Here is an 18,723-nt window from a genome sequence, read left to right as displayed (position 1 = left end):
CGAGTGCAGGAGGCCAGAGGGGGCTGTGCTCTTGCCCAGCTGCTTCCCGGTACACAGGACGTGTGATGGGAAGCAGCGGGAGGCAAAGCCAGGCTGGTCGCACAGTGGTACCCAATGGAAACATCCCAGCCAGGAAAGGAAATGTAGGAACAGCTGAGGGGGCTCCAGCAGCTTTCTTGTAACAAACTTTTGGTTTTACAGAGCCCATTAACTTCTTCGGCTAATAAATTTAAAGGCAGCAAAGAGGTCACCAAACAGCATGTAGTGCCTGTCCCTACCAAGCGGTGTAATCAACTCTGAAAAGAAACAGCTCCTGTCCTATCCTTTTGTAGAATCTTAGAATCATTAAGTTGAAAAAGACCTCCAAAATCATCAAGTCGAACTTTGAAATAAATTTTGCCCTCTCTCCCTTATTTTTGCAACTTCTCAGAAGAGTTTGGAGAGGCGCCTGCCTCCACCCTTCTGAGTCTTTGATGGGATACAAATACTGATGTTTTCTGAAGTTTTCCAGGACTCCCCGCTGCACTGGGGAAACTTTGAACATATTATGGAGATTTTTTTTTTTCTCCAAAGGAGTTTTACTAGGAGGATGGGCTGGTGGTTTCCTCACCCTCTCAAGTACTCATAAGTAACCATGAACAGGAAAATGCAGGAGGTGCCCAGTGTGAGCTGGCCTCTTTGGCTGATTCCAAGCATTTCTTCCAAGCACTTCTTATGTTGTTCTGGTGTACACAGTGAAGAAAAGGAAGAGCACCTCGGCCCCAGCCATAGGCACTGTCCATGAGGAGGCACAGATTGCATTGGTATTCTCTGAGCAGAGAGCAGCAATGAACATTGACAGGGAAGGCAGGATATAAGTAACATCTCAATGCTGTCTTGTTCTTGATTTCTTATCTTTAAAGGGAATCTGTCAAGAGGGTTTGGAGTGTTTTAATTGTTCCTTTTTGTTGTTGTTGTTGTTGTTTAGAAACAAGTGTTGGTCTTGACAATGAGAAGGAATATGAAACTTACTGGAAACCATTTACTGCTTTGTTGGTGTGTCACCATTAATCACCTGTTCTCAGTGCCCTCACCAGGGAGAAGAAAGTCAATAGAAAGAACCTTGCTAATGTCAAAATAAAACTCAGACTGGAGTCACAAAGAAAAAGGGAAAATTGGGAGAAAGAAGGGGTTTTTTATTTAATATGAGTCTCTGTGGAAGGACAATGCATGGCTCTGGAAGCTGCCATGCAACTCCTGAATCTTTGACATTTGCCTTTTGGGGGGAAGTTGTGCCATCCTTGCCTGATTTGAATTGCAGAGTTACCCAAGGCAAACATTTGTGGCATTGGGGGTTGCATTTCATCTCTGTGTCAGATTGTTATTTAAAAAAAAAAGAAGAAAACAATCAATGCTTTTGCGAAGCAATGCCTTTGGGGTTATTTTAATTATTGTTATTGCTCTTCTAAAACTGTTACAGAAGTGCTTGAAATTATGCTTAATTTGAACTGCCAGGAAAATAGTTAAGAATTTGGGAAATGAGGCAAAAGAGACAAATATTGTCAAATGCCTGACCTGTTTTTCAGATTTTGCTATCAATAGCTGTTATAGCCTGGCCCCACTGTTTAGTGTGAGATTTAAATCAGTCTTGAACATCAGATTTCATGCAAAATCTGTCACTGCATTAAAAGGAAAAATAGCTTTTCCATGCTAGCTTTTCCATGTCTGCTTTCTACATGAATAGTGCTTTTTACCTTTGGGGTGGCTGATTGGAACCTCCACAGTGTTTCTCTTTGACTTAGTTTATGATGGTCTCACTGTGGTTGAGCCTCATTTAATATTTCAGTGGGATTATTTTAATTGCCAGTTTCCCTTAAAAATACAAATAATGAAACTTCCAATTTCTGATTATGACAAAATGCACAGATCTGGCTCAGGTTTATTTGGCCACACAATGTTATTTGCGTACAAACCGAAATCAGGCTGGCCTGCGCTTGGGAGTGTCAGTCCCTCATCAGCAAGTAATGATTTCAAACAAGGATGGGCTTTTGATGTGATAGTTCTAACTGCCAATGTTAGAAGATGCCTTGATGGCATAGAGATGGTTCACCCTCTTAAAGTGAAGGATGAGCCAATGTACTTTGAAAATTTAGTCGGAAATATACATTGAGGAGATGAGACAAAATCAGGCTTGGTTCTTCCCACTCCTTTCAAGGTGCCTCCTTTGGCTGTGAGGGACCATGAAACAGTTCACCCTGTATTGCTGACCCCTTGCTGAGCTGGAAAATGCCAAACCAGAGAAGAGGGAAGCTTTGAGCATCCTGTGACCCCACTCCCACTGTGCTGGAGAGTCCATCCTTAGGGAGGAGCAGGAAGGTCAGGGCTCAGGCTGCCCCAAAAGGTGCCTGGAGAGCTGTCGGGGAGCTCCCTAATGATGGAGCTGTAGTGGTGCCATATTCACACACAATGACCCCCTTTTCAGTTTTTACTTATGTAATAGGGAGATAATCAGAGATGGGCAAATATAGCTCACTTTGTTTGCTTTCTGGGGAAATCACACTCCAGCAAATTCCTCCAGCCCCTGTAGGATTGCCATGTTTCAGCACAGACCTAGAAGGAGCTTCCACTCCAAAGACTCAAAGCAAGAGAGTAAATAAGGTTGAAAGCACACAAAGCCCTTGGGGTCTTCTGGCAGACTGCAGATTTTGCAATGTTGACTGTTGCCTAAGAGCTCCTAAGTTATTTCTTTGGAATAAATGCTGCTTTGTGGAGCAGCCTCTCCTTCCCCATCCCTTTCCACTTTGCCCCAGTTTTAAACATTTACTCCCAACATCATGATGTGCTCACTGCTGCTCTCCTGGTTTGCTGCTGCTGCCACAGACTGATCTGATTTTTCAATATTCTCAAATAATTTACAATCCTGGTTCTGAGACCTAATTACAGAAACAGGGCCATGACAGTGCCTGCACTTTGCAATTAGCTGAACCCACTAATATCCTCCTAATTGTTGGCCAGCCAGGAGAGCAGGAGCTGCTTCAGGGAGGCTGGAAATCATGTTTGGAGGGTAAGACTCTAGCTGGATTAAATTGGCACAGAGTTCCAAGCCTAGGTGACTTCAAACAGTGTTTCTGTACAGATAGGGATGGTCTGATTGGATGTTTTATCCATTTCCTTAAGGGGAAGGCATTTCCAACATGTTCTATAAAATGATTATTTTCATGCATTTTTCTCCTTGTTAATCCAGTTAGTTAAAAGTGTTAGAAGTCCATTACAGACAATAACTAAAAGAAAATAGAGTTTTATCTAGACAGCTGCTCTTACACTGATTTATTTTGTTTTATGTGTTTTTTCTAAGATGCTCTCCAAGGACAGCCTCACTCCCAGGAATGCAGCCTCACAGTCAGGCTCATTTTTCCATGACAAGCAGAGAAAGAACTGAGTCCTTGAAGTCTCCAGAAGGCCCTGGGGAGCAGTTGTACTTGGCTGGCATGGGTTGCTCTTAATATCAGGCAGGGCAATGTTTAAAAGATAATAAACCTGTAGGGCTGCTTCCACTGCAGTGGTTGCAGAGTTGTGTTTGAGGCCAGGCTGGGTGACACTCTGAGCAACCTGCTCTAGTGAAAGGTGTCCCTGCCCATGGTAGGGAGTTGGAATGAGATGATCTCCAAGGTCTTTTTCACCCAAACTATTCTGTGGTGATTCTATGATTCTGTGTGCCCCGATGCCAAGGCAGAGAGCTGAGGAAGGGGCTCCCCCCACACCAGCCACAGGCAAAGGTGCAGCAGTGTGCTTCTTGCAAGGGGGAAGGTTGAGTTGTCATTCACCAAACACCTGTATTTACTAGGGGCTGAAATAATGGGGGTTGGCCCCTTTCTTCTCCTGTTGGCCTATCTCCTGGCCCAGCATGCCCAATCCTGCATCTTTTGATCCTATCACAGCTGAACCCCACATCTGCCCCATCCCAATACCTGCTACCTTGGTTTCTCCTCTCTCCTGTGGATTTGGGTTAGTACCTGCAGAGGTTAGGAGCAGTTTGTCACAGGCAGCAGCACGTGGCACAGCAGGGTCCTGGTCGGAAATTCTCCCCCAGGTGATACCAGTGACAGCTTTCAGGGGTTGCTGGGAGGAGGGCTCGCTCTGCATGTGGATTCGTTGCTGGAGTCCCTCAGGGGTTGCATGAGCTGTTGTTTGTTTTGCACGCAGTGCACGAAGACGTGCGGGGAGGCGTCCCGGCTCCGCAAGGTGTTCTGTGTGGATGAGAACAAGCAGCTGCAGAGCAGCGGCCACTGCGACGCCAGCAAACGCCCCCCCGAGGTGGAGAGCTGCGGGCTGCCCCCCTGCGAGTACATCTGGATCACGGGAGAGTGGTCCGAGGTGAGTCCCCATCCCCGGCCCTGCACCAGGCCATGCTCTCCTCCCCTCAGCACTGCCCTTGCTGAGGTGTCACAACCCAAATCAACAGTGGCAAGGCAGGGCCGTGGATTTTAATTGTTATTTTTTGGTCTGTTTCAGTGTGCAGTCTCCCTGTTGGATAGAAAGGAGCAGTGCTGTGGGAGGCAACCAGGATATTTTAGACTAAAAGCAGCGTGCTCAGGGTCCTAGCTAATATTGTCTGGAGGCAATGTTCTTCCAAAACACAGTGCATTCAGCAGGCATCCTCTTTGGTTTTCTGCTGGTTTATTTCATTTATGTAATTAATTGATTTTATTCCCATCCACTCCTGAGGGGCTCTGGGGCCCTGTGAGTTGTGTTAGGGGTCCAGGTGTGCATCATGGGGGAGAGGCAAGCCTGGAGGTGACCACGGGGGCACATCCTTCCTCAGTGCTGTCTTTGCAGGGGCAAGGACCCAGAGTGAGGGAAGGCAGGACATTCACCCTCACAGCTGGGAGGCAAAGGAAAATAGATGAGTTTTCCTTGCAGCGGGCGCCGCATGCGGGAGGACCCAGGCTAATCTCAGCCTGTTTCCTTCTGCAGCCAGTGAAGGATTACTTTCCACTTGGAGAAACAGCAGAGGGAAATGAGAAGGCAGCTGCTGACACAGCATTGATTTAAAAGAAAGAACAAGAAAACAGAAAAAAAAAGAAAACATGCCGGGACTGAGGGGGAGGAGAGACAAGCCACCTGAGATAGTGCAAGGAGGGAGAAACATGGAGACATGAGACTATCTCAGCGCAGCTTGCTCTCCTGAGTGGTTTCATAAGAGAAATATTGAGGTGCCTGTCAGGCTGGAGCTCTGGCTGCTCCTTGCCCAGGCACCCTCTACCCACTCCCAATGCCTGGGAGACCGCCTGGGAGCACTCAGGCCCTTGAAGACAGAGAGGTGAAGAGGGCTTACAGAACCAGAGTGTGGCTCTCCCCAGGTCCCACTTAGCCCTTTGATGGGGAAGGCAGAGGTGCTGTTTCTCCTTTAATTACAATGAAAAATTTCTCATTCTTCTAGTTGCTGACAAGTACCTGCAATTCAGGGTCAGCCTTGACCATTTTCTATCTCTGTGTATCCCATGTCGAAAAAACCACCACCAAACCAAATCAACTAATAGAGGCGTTTCCAAATTCCCAAGGATCTGCTCCTTTCTTTGTACTTGGGAAGAAATAACATGTGCCCAGGAGCCAGCCCGGAGCAGGGAATCCTGCAGCAGCTGTAGATCCAGCCCAGAGAGGAACTGGGTACCCAAAGATAGAGTCAGGCACCAGCCCACTTGTAGTAGCCACTTACAATATTCATGACTGGCTTAAATAGATACCAGTGATCCCTTGAAGCAGTTCTCTGTGTTAAAAGCTGAGAGGCCTGGTTTCCTCCCATTCTGGGCAACCTTCCTGAGGCACGTGGTGCTCACTGATTTTTCCTCTGCCTGCAGTGCTCCGTCACGTGTGGGAAGGGATACAGGCAGCGCCTGGTGTCCTGCAGTGAGATTTACACCGGGAAGGACCACTACGAGTACGGGTACCAGAACATGGTCAACTGTCCTGGCACACAGCCCCCCAACATCCAGCCCTGCTACCTCGGGGAGTGCCCCATCTCGGCCTCCTGGCGCGTCGGCAACTGGGGAAGCGTAAGTTGGGCAATCTTCTTTTTTAGCCAAAAAGATCGGGACAGCCTGGGGTTTTTTTAGACACAGACCGAAGGTTTGGCAGGGTGTGGGCCTGATATTTCTGCGTCTGAGAGATTTTAGCCTGCTAGCAGCTGCTAACTTTTTCCCAAGGAAAAATTTCTCAATAAATCATCTTCTCTAAACAATCTTGGCAAACAACTCTCCTTTCTCAAAACAATCTTGCTCCAGGTTGTGTTTTGCTGTTTCTCTAGTTTAACCAATGGGATTAGAGAGGTGTCGTTCCTATTCACCAATCATGTTAAGTCTGTATCAGAACACCTTATAAAAGGTAGTAAGAATTAGACAATAAAGCCTTTTTCTGTGCTCTTTGCCTTCTGAAATATTTGGAGTCGCTCATCTTTCTTTCATGTCCTACAACGACAGGCAGAGGAATGTTTTCGAGCCACTTAAATTAATGCATTGAATATGCATTATATGAATTTGAATTGAATGTGCAAAAACAGTGCTGGTGCAGGAGCAGCCCTGGTGCATGTCGGGCTCCTTACTTCAGACTGAACCCCTTCGTATGGGGGAATCCCAGCAGCTACAAGTAGAGTCATTCATGAGAATTGGGATGTAGCCAACATTTGTGACTGTGTTGATGGCCATGCCGAATGCTTAGTCAGAGAGTGGGGTCATTGCAGAAAACAAGGGTTTGAAAGCCTTGTGCTAGAAGGATTGGTAGGTCACTGGCAATTGCAGTTGATCCCACTTGGCCACGTGTATGAGAAAGACTTGGGAGCCAGAATTAGGCTGAAACACTGGTCATTTGAGTCTTTAAAGGATTTTTTTCTTCATTTTTCCTCCCTCTCCTTCTCATAAATGCTGGGACAGGTCAGGGGAAAGAACTTGGCCTTTCTGCTAAAGTTATTTGTGCTGAGCCTCTTCTGGGACCTGAACTACAAGATCAAATTTTAGTTAAGGTGATAACATTTCACTTCTTAGAGCTTCTGACATTCTTTGAAATGTGATGTTTCTCCCATAAACTTGATTTATTAACCCAGCTCAGGCATTCATAGGAATTTGTCAAACCTTTACAAGGCAATGAGTGTCAAGCCAAGTAAAAGGTAGTAGAAGTTGTCACGGTAACTGGCAAAGCCATTTGAAACCTAAGTTCCTCCTGCCCCATAGGAAGCTTCAGATCCTCCCTGTGAGTCAGCACAGAGGTGTTACAGAAAGAGCTGAGCCTCAATTAATTGGTATTTTCCCTCAGAATTTAAGTGCAAAATACCCAACTCATTAATCCAGCTTCACTGCAAAGAGCAATCATTTCAGAGAGCAAGACCTTTCTCCTCACTTTGGGCTGCTGAATGTCCTGGTGACTACCAAGTGCCATGACCCTTTTCAGCTGTGATTTTCAAAGGGATTTAATGTAAAATGCCATTACCTTTGATGGACAGAGAGAGTCCTACTCAGCGCTTTAGCTAAGTTTTATGGAACTGGATTTGATAAAGAGTAAATGCCCAAGGTGTGAATACCATGAGCCATTGAAGATTACCTTTTTCATGGTGTATTCCTTTAGAATAATAATTTCTAAATGGATGAGCAACTTCATTTTCTTTCTACCAGCCTAACCTGGTAGTTGTGGAAAGAGCTGATTTTCTTTTCTCAAGTACTTGGAAGAACAAGTTATGGAAGGGGAGCAAGATGCTCCTACCTCCCATAGCCCACACTCAGTAGCTGGATGCTCTGCTGCTTGGTAGCTCCAGTAGCCTGTGCAATTTCAGTCTTAGGATTGCCCTTGATCTGGGTGGTTTGAGGATGACCCAGTGTTTGCACAGATGTAGCCATTTTCCCAGCAGGTGAGAGAAGATTTGGAGCCTTTTTTTTTTTTTTCTTTTTTCTTTTGTGCAATTGGCATAGGAAACAACAATCTTGCTAATGTGAAAAAATAAGCAACTTCACTTGAGCACATGGTTCACTTTAACCAACTGCCTCATTTAGCAAAGTGTGCAAACAATGAGCTAAGTATGGTAGTCTTGAAGTAATCAATGATAATAAGGAAGGGAATAATTACCAAAGGGACTACTCATTTGATTAAAATTAAGCCTGTATTTGAGCACTTCACAGGATTGGAGTCTTTGCTGCTGTCTCTTGATACAAGGGAAACCATCTGTCTCTGTTCTTTCTTCTGGAGCCCATAAACCCTTGAGATAAACCAGGAATCTCTGTCTTGTGTCCCACAGTGCTCTGTCACCTGTGGAGTTGGGGTCATGCACCGCTCGGTGCAGTGTTTGACCAACGACGACCAGGTCAGCAGCTTGTGCCATGTGGACCTGAAACCTGAAGAGAGGAGGACATGCCACAATGTCCATGACTGTAAGTCTGCAGATTTACACCTTCTCTTGCCTTTCTCATGGCTTCAGCATCTTTTCTCATCAAACCCCTAGAGATCTGCACTATTTCCAAGCATTGTGAACCATCCAAGTAAGCACTAAGACACTTCAATGGAAGCTGTTAAAAATAAAAAAGATGTTTTGATGCTTTGGAAGCCTCAGAGTGTTCCAAAAGAAATTTTGATATATAGTTGTTCAGTAACTACAAGTATTTCTGTTTTGTTTCAGGTGAATTACCAAGGAGTTGCAAAGATGTTAAAAATCTCGAAGGTGTCACTGAAGATGGTGAATATTTCCTGCAAGTCAAAGGAAAGACATTAAAGGTGCACTTCAGCAACAGAAAGATAGTTAATGGGTTTTCTAAAGGTTCAAGAGGACCCTGCATGTGGTCTTCACTTCCACTCCTGGATTTTCTGCCTTTGGTTGTCTCGGTGCTGCCTTTGCACATGACACAGTTCTGGCTTCTCTCTCTCAGGTTTATTGCTCTGGGATGCGCACTGACAGCCCAAAGGAGTATGTGACCCTTGTAAACGGGGATGCAGAGAACTTTTCAGAGGTGTATGGATACAGGTAAGAAATCCTGTAATCATGAACCTGACAGTGTTTTTGTTTTCCATGGCAATATTTCCTGGTCATGAGTAGAAAGGGTTTTCTTTTGATGTAGACTGCATAACCCGACTGAGTGTCCGTATAACGGGAGCAGACGAGAAGACTGCGAGTGTAGGAAAGATTACACAGCTGCTGGTTTTTCCACCTTCCGCAAAGTAAGGCTGGACCTGAACACTATGCAAATAATAAGTGAGTAAAAACAGGGCCTTGCCATTAAAAAAAAAAAAATCTTTATTGTACACAAACATAGGTATAACTACAAGCAAGGAGTAGTACTTTAGTGAGCAATGTTCTTGAGAATAAGTGTTAAAAGCTGCTTTTAGATTTGGTCACCTGTTCGCTGCTTTACACTTGGAGACTGCAACTTGAGTACATCAGAGATGCTCGTGTTATTTCTCCGTAAAACAGGAAAATACTAAGGCAATTGCTGGTGTATCTGCTCTGCAGAATGAATATTTGCATGCTCCCAGCAGCCCAATGTGTTTTGTGAAGGATTTTGTTTTATTTCATTTGACCTCCTCTTATCAGACTGGATTCGGACACAAAGCCCAACCAGGGAGAAGCTGCCCCACCTCCCCACCCCGCTCCACTTTACCCAGAGAGGCGTCAGGAGATCTCAGTGCAGGGGTTCCCAGTGGCCAGGGCAGAGAAGTCTCTTGGCAGAGCCAGACTATGGGGAAATAAATTGTGTTGAAGGCTGGGGACATGGATTTGCAGTACAGAAAGAGACTATAGCTGTGCACTATGAGTAACACACTCTCTTTTGTCATTCCTATGAGCTGGGAGCCCATCCTACCAACAGAGACCCTGCAGCATTCCTTGGGGTTCTGGTTTCAAGTCCCCCTGACTCCACTGCTATCAGTTTCCAGGAAATGTTTTAAAAATACAACATATTGTTGGGAGTTCATTCAGTAAATAGCTAAGTGGTTTTTTAGCAAATCAAAATCCTTCCCTGTAAAACGACTCTTTATCTGATAAGTGGGTTTTATCACTTAATTTCCAAGACCTCCCAGTCTATCAATCTGTAAAAAGCAACTAATAATCTGTAAAAGCTCCTAGGTAAAGATCTCAAAGGAACCACCCTCTGGGAATTTGATACCAGCTCCCTTTGAATTTCAAAAGGAGCTGGGCACCTACCTCTGTCAGGCAGGAGCTATCTCACATCCCCATCTAAATGAGTCTCAGTTACTTCAGATCCCTCCAGAGCAAAATACGCCAGTTGCCTTTGAAAACCCGACCCCTGGGCTGGGGCAGCCAGGAGAGCAGAGATGTTGTTTGCTTTTGTTTAAAAGAGAGATTTAGAAGGTGCTGTAGCGTTCTTGAAAGTGGGGAAATTTTTGATAGCGAAATAAACCTCAGCTCGAGTTTTGTTGTTATTTTTACCTTGTTCCTAAATCACCAACAGATTTAAACTGAGCTGTAAATAGTGAGTGTAAGTGTCCTGTTAAATTCAGTGCTCATGAATGATTCATATGTGGGGTGAATCAGGAGATTTAATATTAAAAAAATATAGTAATCTTGATTTCATAAAAATATAGTAGTCTTGACTTCATACATTAATGTGGGAAGCCAGCTTTGGTGAATTTGAACATTAGCAAAGAGCATGTTTACATTTATTTTGTCTCTCTCCCTGCATCTTTATTTCCACGTTATTCACCAACTCTTCTCCACAGCAACTGATTTACAGTTTGCACAGACACATGATGGACGGCCTGTTCCTTATGCCACTGCTGGGGACTGCTACAGTGCTGCCAAATGCCCGCAGGTATTTGACAAGAGTATTTAACAGGAATTGGTGCCATTTCTTATGTCCAGGCCCTCTATTAATTACTGCTGATCACAGCAGCCCAGCTTCAGTGAGTGGCACATTCTTATCTCAGCGATCTGAAACTCTTTCCTTTGTGTAGATGGAAAAAGTGATGGAGAAAGTTCCCTTTGTGAACGTGAAGAAAGTAGTTTCCATTTTCCATGTTATCCAACCAGTGGCTGGCTAAAAGACATTCCCTAGGGCCTCAGTAAAGGAGAAAAGGAAGAAAAAAAGAGGCTGTGGGCGGAGAACTGGGTTTTGCCTGCATAGGTGAAGATGAGGGGATCGGTCCATGGCAGGACTTGTTGGAAATGCTGGGCAGAGAGAGCAGATGCTTTTTGAAAGTCTGTAGAAGACAAATAACAACGTGTTAGGGATGCCTTGCTGCATGTTCCCACAACACCTTCTTTTTGTGGGGCTGGAGATGATAAGTGATCTGCTTGGATAGTCCAAAGTAATGGACCCCATTGGGTGGGCATTATAAAGGGCATTATGAGTCACAGCAGCAGAGGGCAAACCTCTCCCATCTCCTTCCCTCCCTGCTTTCAGAGCTGACGCTTCCCTGCACAGCTCAGCAGCTTAGGGATTGACTCCTTACCTCAGGAATGCTAATAAATGTTAATATCCATCCACCTGACCCAGACAGTTTGCTCCTCACAGAAAAAATCAGTATTCCCAAGGCAGCAAGTGCAAGGAGCAAAGCTAGCAGCCATCTGGTACTGCACGGCCGTGCTGGGCTGTGGGTCAGCCTGGGGATGTGTCCCTCTGTGGGTGCAGAAATCGGCAGGACTGGGGTCTGCCATGGGGGTCAGGGAAGGGCTGGGGGGCTGAGTATTGGATGCTGGCATGGTCCTTAATTTTCCATCCATCTTTTTCATTTTGAGAATGGGTAGAATTAAGTGTTTTAAAGAAATAAGCAAATTCAAGAGTTTTTATTTCACTAGTCTGGAGGGGGAAAAAAAACCCAAAACAGTGGAAACTAAGGAAAACAAGGACAAGTGTGCCCTCTCCAGTTGAGGAGGGAGCAGTGACAGCGGCTGCAGCACATCCCTGAGGTTCTTTCCCATCAGCTGGAGCATGTCAGGCTCTGCAGTTTCTCATAGGAAAGCCAACAATGCCCTCAGCCGGCAGAGAAGAAGCAGTGCAAAACCAGGGGGGAAACAGTGCAAAACCGGGGTAAAGCAGCGAAAACCTGGGGGGAAAAGACCGTTCAAAAGCAATCTGAAGCCACTCCTTCTCTGCAGCCACCAAGGAGAAGGAATTTCTAACGTGAGCCATGCTGTGATTTGTACAATGGTCATGGTCAGAGCAGTGGAAGAAAACAAGGAAAACATTGCTGTCAAATCCCTTTAGGAAAGTGACACGATGGCATGCCGGGAGTCTGGAGCACAGCATTTTGGGATAACCAGGCTCTTCTTGTTTTTTAGGGACGCTTCAGCATAGACCTGTACGGGACAGGCCTGTCCCTGATGGGAACAGCCAAGTGGCTCTCACAAGGGAATTACGCGGTGTCGGAAATTCAGAAATCCCCAGTAAGTTGTAACTTTAATTATGGCCATATCTGCTCATCAGAAGTCTTTAATCACCACATCGTCATTCACGGCAACATCTTCCAACAGGGACTAAGAAAAAAGGAGCATCTGACATTAAAGTGTTGCATGTAGTGGTAGTGGGGTGAGGCCCTCGCGGGTTTAACTTGATCAGAGTTATTGCAATTAATTAGTGAGCCTGATTAACTGTGAAGCTGAAAGCGCTGAGTGCTGTGGGGCAGACATATCCTTAATCAGTTGCCTGAGATGTTCAGCATGGAGTGTGCATCACAGGGCAGGGCAGCGGGACAGGGTCAGGGCTGCAGAGCAGAGTTGGACCTGCAGGTAGGGTCTGGTGCCAAGCAAGTGCCCTGAGCAGGAATTGTTCCCAACACATTGCTGGTAAAGCGTGGAGGATGTGGACATTCCTGCTGGGCTGGTCTGGGTTTATCTCCTTGGGAAAGTCTCGAGTCACCGAGTCACCGGAGTGTTGCAGAGGCACCATCTCCTGTCACTGCCTGTGGCTCTGCTGCCTGGAGCCTCAGGGTAAGCCAGGCAGCCCTTCTCAATCAGTCAAAGCCAAATTTGTGCTTGTACTGCTTAATTTGCCTGCCGGTTAACACTTCCTGCAGTCACTGTGCGCCTTCACTCTGTTGCTTCTGTGTCGTATTCTGAAATGGTGGAAACCCAGGATTGCTTTTTTGGCTGTTACTTCATGTGAGTCATCCCAATTGCCCCTGTTAAAATTCTCCAAAGGAGGTCACCATCATTTAACAAACAGCAATGTGCAAACTATCCTCTCCTGTACTGCTTTCAGTCTCCCCCTGGCTCTGGGGAGCACAAGTCTCCTCTGTGCACTTAGAGGAGAATTAATGCTACAGATCTGATCATGCTACAGATGGAAGAGGACCAGCACAGGCCCGGTATATCATTCCAGCAGGTGCTTTTCTATTCTCCCCTTCTAAAAGGAGAGAAGTCAGCTTTGGGGTTGCAGAAAACATCATGGCTGGCAAAATTAAAACAAACTTTTAAGGGCTGCTCAAAAATCCTCCATCACCTAGTGGCATCTGTCAAGTGCTGTTCCAAGGGTGTAATTGCCTGCAGGAGCAGAAGAAAGAACGGTGTAGTGAGAAGAGATGATAGCAGCCTGCTGCAGTCACAGATCAATAATGTCAAGGGCAGGGTGGAGCTCGTTTAAAAATAAATGCTTTGTGCAAGCTTGTTGTGTGCTTAAGTCAAATTTTCTGGTAATTGAGGGTTGAATTCCCCTCAAGGACTGTCTGTCCATTGTAATGACCAAGAGGCGAAAGACTCTGCAGAGGTGAGATAAGGAAGGCCAGATGGAGGTATTACTCGCCTGACTGAAGCCCAGAGTTGCACCCTGCTTGCTGGGCTCACCTGGAGACCAGGTCAACCTCAGGACCACTCCGTACTTACCCCTTCTGGCTGTGGGAAGGGGAGGAGGGTTGGCACCTCAGCAAGTGACATCACCTCACCCCCTCACTTTCCCTCCTCTCTTGTCTCTGGAGCCACTTCAGGACTTTCTCTTCCCAGTGGATGTTTCCTGGTATTGCCTGCAAATTCCCTTTACCTGCCCTTCCCATGCTCAGGCAGAGCTGGGCAGTTGTTACTGACCTAGGGTGGTTTTGGTCTTGCACGAGCCAAGATTTTTACTCATTACTGTTATTCACTGTGGGGCAAACTGGAGAAAGCAGATACCCTTGAGATGCCCTCCAAATGGTCTTCTCCTTGGGCAGCTTTCAATTTAATAAATCAAAACTACCCTTTGCTATTTGTGTCCACCATCTGACCTGCTAGCACTTAAGAGAATTACATATGTATACAGCGGTGATTTCATTGGTTGATTTCGGCATCATTTGTTTTCTTATACACCCTAAAAACCTGGCTGGAGTAACCCAGATCTGGCCTTTCTACAGCATGGAATTCCTGAGCTCTTACTGAGCTGTTATTTCTCATTTTGCCTGCAGGATGGTACCAAAGTAGTAGGAAGATGTGGTGGTTACTGTGGGAAGTGCACTCCATCATCTGGAACAGGCCTCGACATTCAGGTGTTATAGCAGTGGTGAGTTCACAGCTCCTTCTGCATGAAGGGAGATCTTCCCCAAAATGCCCTGAAGGAGCAGATCAGGCCATGCTTGCAAAAGGACATCGTGGGCATTGGTGACAGCCACCCCACAGAGCATGCCGGTGGGATCCCCTGCTCCCCCAGTAACCCCTGTGGATACAGCACTGTCACCTGGAAATACCTCCCCACCTTCCTGGCACCCACTTTTGCTCTGCTCTTGTGCCAGTTTCTCTAGTGACATGTTCCAGAGGCCAGGATGACTCTAAATATGCACCTTTTCTATGTTTTCCAGGTTCTCTGGGAGCAGCCAGCGGAGATGAGAGATGGATGAAGGATAGTGATGCAATACCTCTGCCTTCCACTTTTATATCTGTGTATATGTGTATATAGATTGCATATAGTATAATATTTATGTTTGGAATTATTTATTTTGATTTAATATTTTTGTACGTAAAATCATTTTATTAAGGCTGCTTTTACTGTTTTTATTTTTTATTGTTAAATCCTGCAGTCAAACCACTGCATTTTGTATACTCTACATTATATGTAGCATTATGACAAGTGATACTTTATTGTCACTGTATTCAGTTGTTTACTTTCAGTCAGTAATTTTCCTTCAGTTATGGGCTGCTTTGGCCCTCCACGGTGCTACACAATCTGCATAGGGGTATTTTTGGCATTTCAATCTGTCTTTTTGCAAGGAAATTAGACAAGATGTGCTTAAATTTTTATTTTTAGGGATTAGGTTGACAGCACTCAAGGAAAACATGACAATGAATACTGTGCTAGTTGCATTAGCAGTCTTTATCTTCTAGGTACGTTTTGAATTTCACATGACCTCTGTGGCCAGTGCTGGAAGCACTGGTTTGGTGCTAACATGATATTTATTAATGCTCTGTAGTTTTAGTTAATCCAGTGCCTTTATCATTGAAGAAGGGGATAAAGCAGAAGAATTGTCAGGCAATTCAAATCAATCAAGATCTACCCTAGGCTCAGGAAAATTCCTGCAAATGGATCTTCAGCTCAAGCCCCCTTTTTTTAGGGTTCTGAAGTGAACTCACTTGGTAAAAAAACGTATCTTTGTCTCCTAATTGCATGTGCCACTGTGCTTCCTGACTCCATCTGGAAGCGGGGTATTAACTCATCCCAGACAGGCTGATCAGGCCATATGTTTCCCTGGGCTCTGTGCTCAGAAGAGATGTAGTTTCTTACAGACTTTGTTACAAAATCCTAGCGTGAAGCTGAAAGCATCCCTGTGGTGTTTCCTCCCCATGGGGCTGGTGAGGACCGTGGGGACAGCACACCCAGGGATGGGGACAGCACGCCCAGGGATGGGGACAGCACACCCAGCCAAGCCACCCCTTCTCTTGGCCAGGGTACTCCTCTGCAGGCACTTGCAGCATTTCCCCAGCTTCCTACTCACTCTCAGACCATCTGCAAAGGGAGGCTTCGCTGCCTCCTTTCAACAAGATCACTCTGTACCTACAGATGATTCTGCCCCCCCTTCAAAAGCAAGCTGCTTTACGCCTACTCCTGTGTTGCTTTGGATCTTCCTGGTAAGGCGTCTGTGCTCCTTGCCTCTCCTCATTCCCATGTACAGCCAGACATTTACTGTTGGCTTTTTTTTAATCAAACAGAGGAGCCATGTCCCTTAGGTGTGGAGGCTCCTGCCTGTACATAGCCCTGTGCCTGTGGCACGCCACGCTTTCACGGAGCCTTGTAGCACATTGAATGGGGGAGATGTGACCAGATTATTGCTGTAGTCTGTGACTATGTCCCTTATCTCTTTCTCCACAACTTTATTTAGTGATAGGAAGGTGCTGCCCTTTCACCTTACATGTTGAGGCAGCCAGGAGCACAAAGTACAAGGAAAGGAAGCTTTTCAGCACCAAATTACCAGCAGTTTGGAAAACCAAAGAGGCTTATCTGCTACTCCAGATAACTCTTTCCATTTTGGATGCAAGCAGTTACCAAATGCAACCTCAGGATCTTGTGTGAGTCTTTTACAGAGCTCCCCAAAGGATGTGTAATCAGTGTGTTACTAAACAGTCGGATCAATGGTGATAAATCATCCCTGGATTCATAACCTGTGTGTGCTGGGCTGTGTTCAGCCTTTGGAGTGAAACCTGTCTGGGTTTGTCAGGGATTGACACATTCCTGTCAGCTGGGAGACATCTCACTGGTGAGCAGGGCTGTGGTACAGCCCAGCAGCTGAAGAACTGGTGAAGGAAAGAGGAAAAAGGGAAAGAGAAAGAGAAAAAAGGGAAAGGGGAAAGGAGTAATAATGGAATAGTGATTTTTCTAATGATAATTGCTTATGTATAAATTCTGTAGGGGAAAAGGGAAAATTGCACTATGAACTTTAGAAAGAAATAGTGGTGCTTTGCCACTGTAAGTGAAGTGAAGTGAATGGCTATTTATAAGAAGAAGTACTATTTTGACCTGTACACATTCATTTCTACCATGTAGTTTCAGAGCGGCTGTTAACAGAGGTAGCAGAACCTAAAAAAATACAAAATAAACTATAAGGGAAAAAATGACAGAGCACTGACCCTGACATTCCTTAATGGTCATCATTAAATAGAGCAGATTTTGAGGATCAGAGACAATAGACATTTCTTGTTCAGGAAAGAACTCTGGGTTTTGTGTATCAATGCCATTATTTTTCTACAAACTGGGGTATTTTTTTGCGAGCACTTTCCTGTACAATGTTTCTTTTCTTTCTGCTTATACTCAAAAGGAAATGAGAATACCTGTATGAAATGTCTGCATGGTCTTGCTGCATTCGCCATCGTATTTCAGTATCTGTGTGCTACTATAGAGGCAAAATACTTTGTACACAAGGGAGTAATACATTGAATGGTAAACATTCCTTTCTGTGCTGGTGTTTATTTCCAGGGTTTGGGTTTGATTGTCCCATGCAAAAGGAATGAGGGATGGGAAGAATGTTGTTTACATGGAGCCCTGCCCCAAACCTATGTTGGAGTCTGTGGAGCAGGGGCCACCTTGGAGAATGGCCATGAGCACCCATTGTCCTGCTCCCAAATTTCTGTCCAGAAAGGACTGCTCCAAGGTGCATAATATACACAAGCACATCTCAGAAATGCCCCATGCATTGTTCAGACATGTCTGGTGACTGGCTGCTGCTGCCTTCAATGACCAGGGACACCCCTTAACAAAGCGTATAAGGGAGACGAGCAGTTCATTTTGCAAATGTTTTTGAAGGATGAGCTGGGATAATGGGCCTGGTCCACACCACTTACAGTGTTACAGAAAGAAATGTGGAAAACAAAATCAACTTCTCTAAATTGGTAACGATAGTATCAAATATACAAAAAAAAAAAAAAATCAGGCAGGAGAAATTTGGTTTAAAAGGAAGCAAGTGTAGGGACTGCCTCCCAGGATGGCAGCTAAGTGTTGAAGTGCCAGCAGTCTTACATCACCACTGCCCCAGATACTGCAGGTAAGAGTGAAGTTGCAATTTCTGTCTTCCCTTATATGTTCCTCCTGCTTTGTCTCAGAAAATGCTGCAGATCTCTTAGTGCTGGCAGGTCCAGCCTTTTCCGGCTTCTGCATTTTCAAAGGAGAGAGGATTCCTCCCTTGTGCTCTCTGAAACACTGTCAGATGCAGAAAACAGCACATGCAGTGTTTCAAAAGCTCAATTCTTATTTTAAATTACCGATCTCGTAAAAGTGTCTTTTCTATAACCTATCCTTAATAAATTATTACAAATACTTTAAATGTGAGCTGCTGTGGAATTAATACCCAGACTCTGAATCGTATTTAACCATCCAGCCCTGTATAATGAAAGGTCATTTTAACACTTTCAGTGCTTAGGTTCTGTGTGCTCAATGCTGAGGTTCTATGACAATTACAGCACTCTTCTTCAGTCTCTTTGTGCAGCTTCAGAGACAGAGGTGATTGCTTGATCACTCTGGCCTTCTGCCCCAATGATGGGCATTTTTCTTCTACAGAAAAAAACACATTTTATTGAAGGCTGTTGGAAAAGCATGTCTCAAGGAATTAGTCCTAAATCGGGACATTTGATTCCTTTCCTCACAGCCACACTTTGAAAATCATATTGAAGAGTTCAGAGAGGCCTGTTCTACGGTGTCTTTCCAACTTTCCAACACAACTCCTCAAACAGATGATTGAGGGCTGACTCAGAAGAAAGCGTTCTGTCAGGGGAAGCACTGAGGTGAGACACCTCCCATTACCAGGCAAAGGCACAGGAATTCAACCCAACCCAGCAGTCATTAACAGCTGAAGTGGCTCAGCCCATGC

At 45.2% G+C, this 18,723-nt stretch overlaps 1 protein-coding gene across 6 annotated transcripts in view; it reads left to right on the top strand.

Moving 5' to 3' along the window:
* Positions 1 to 17,307, top strand: part of ADAMTS9 (ADAM metallopeptidase with thrombospondin type 1 motif 9) — an 80,606-nt gene extending 63,299 nt beyond the window's left edge. For 2 of the 6 annotated variants that reach the window (XM_066195540.1, XM_066195539.1), the window contains exons 31-40: positions 4,183 to 4,353; positions 5,838 to 6,032; positions 8,258 to 8,390; positions 8,636 to 8,730; positions 8,883 to 8,977; positions 9,072 to 9,205; positions 10,690 to 10,781; positions 12,251 to 12,355; positions 14,341 to 14,435; positions 14,731 to 17,307. In XM_066195540.1, the coding sequence (XP_066051637.1) occupies positions 4,183 to 4,353; positions 5,838 to 6,032; positions 8,258 to 8,390; positions 8,636 to 8,730; positions 8,883 to 8,977; positions 9,072 to 9,205; positions 10,690 to 10,781; positions 12,251 to 12,355; positions 14,341 to 14,430 (1,110 nt within the window). In that variant the 3' untranslated portion in view covers positions 14,431 to 14,435; positions 14,731 to 17,307. Of the gene's footprint in view, positions 1 to 4,182; positions 4,354 to 5,837; positions 6,033 to 8,257; positions 8,391 to 8,635; positions 8,731 to 8,882; positions 8,978 to 9,049; positions 9,206 to 10,689; positions 10,782 to 12,250; positions 12,356 to 14,340; positions 14,436 to 14,730 lie in introns of those variants that run through there. The other 4 variants (XM_066195541.1, XM_066195544.1, XM_066195542.1 and 1 more) reach the window with 4 other exon arrangements.
* The last annotated feature ends 1,416 nt before the right edge of the window (positions 17,308 to 18,723 follow it).

The sequence above is a fragment of the Chamaea fasciata genome, unplaced genomic scaffold (genome assembly GCF_029207755.1).
Source record: "Chamaea fasciata isolate MVZ Bird 193981 ecotype frontalis unplaced genomic scaffold, bChaFas1.0.hap1 SCAF_13, whole genome shotgun sequence".
NCBI lineage: Eukaryota > Metazoa > Chordata > Aves > Passeriformes > Sylviidae > Chamaea > Chamaea fasciata.
This window is presented reverse-complemented; position numbering and strand designations above follow the sequence as displayed.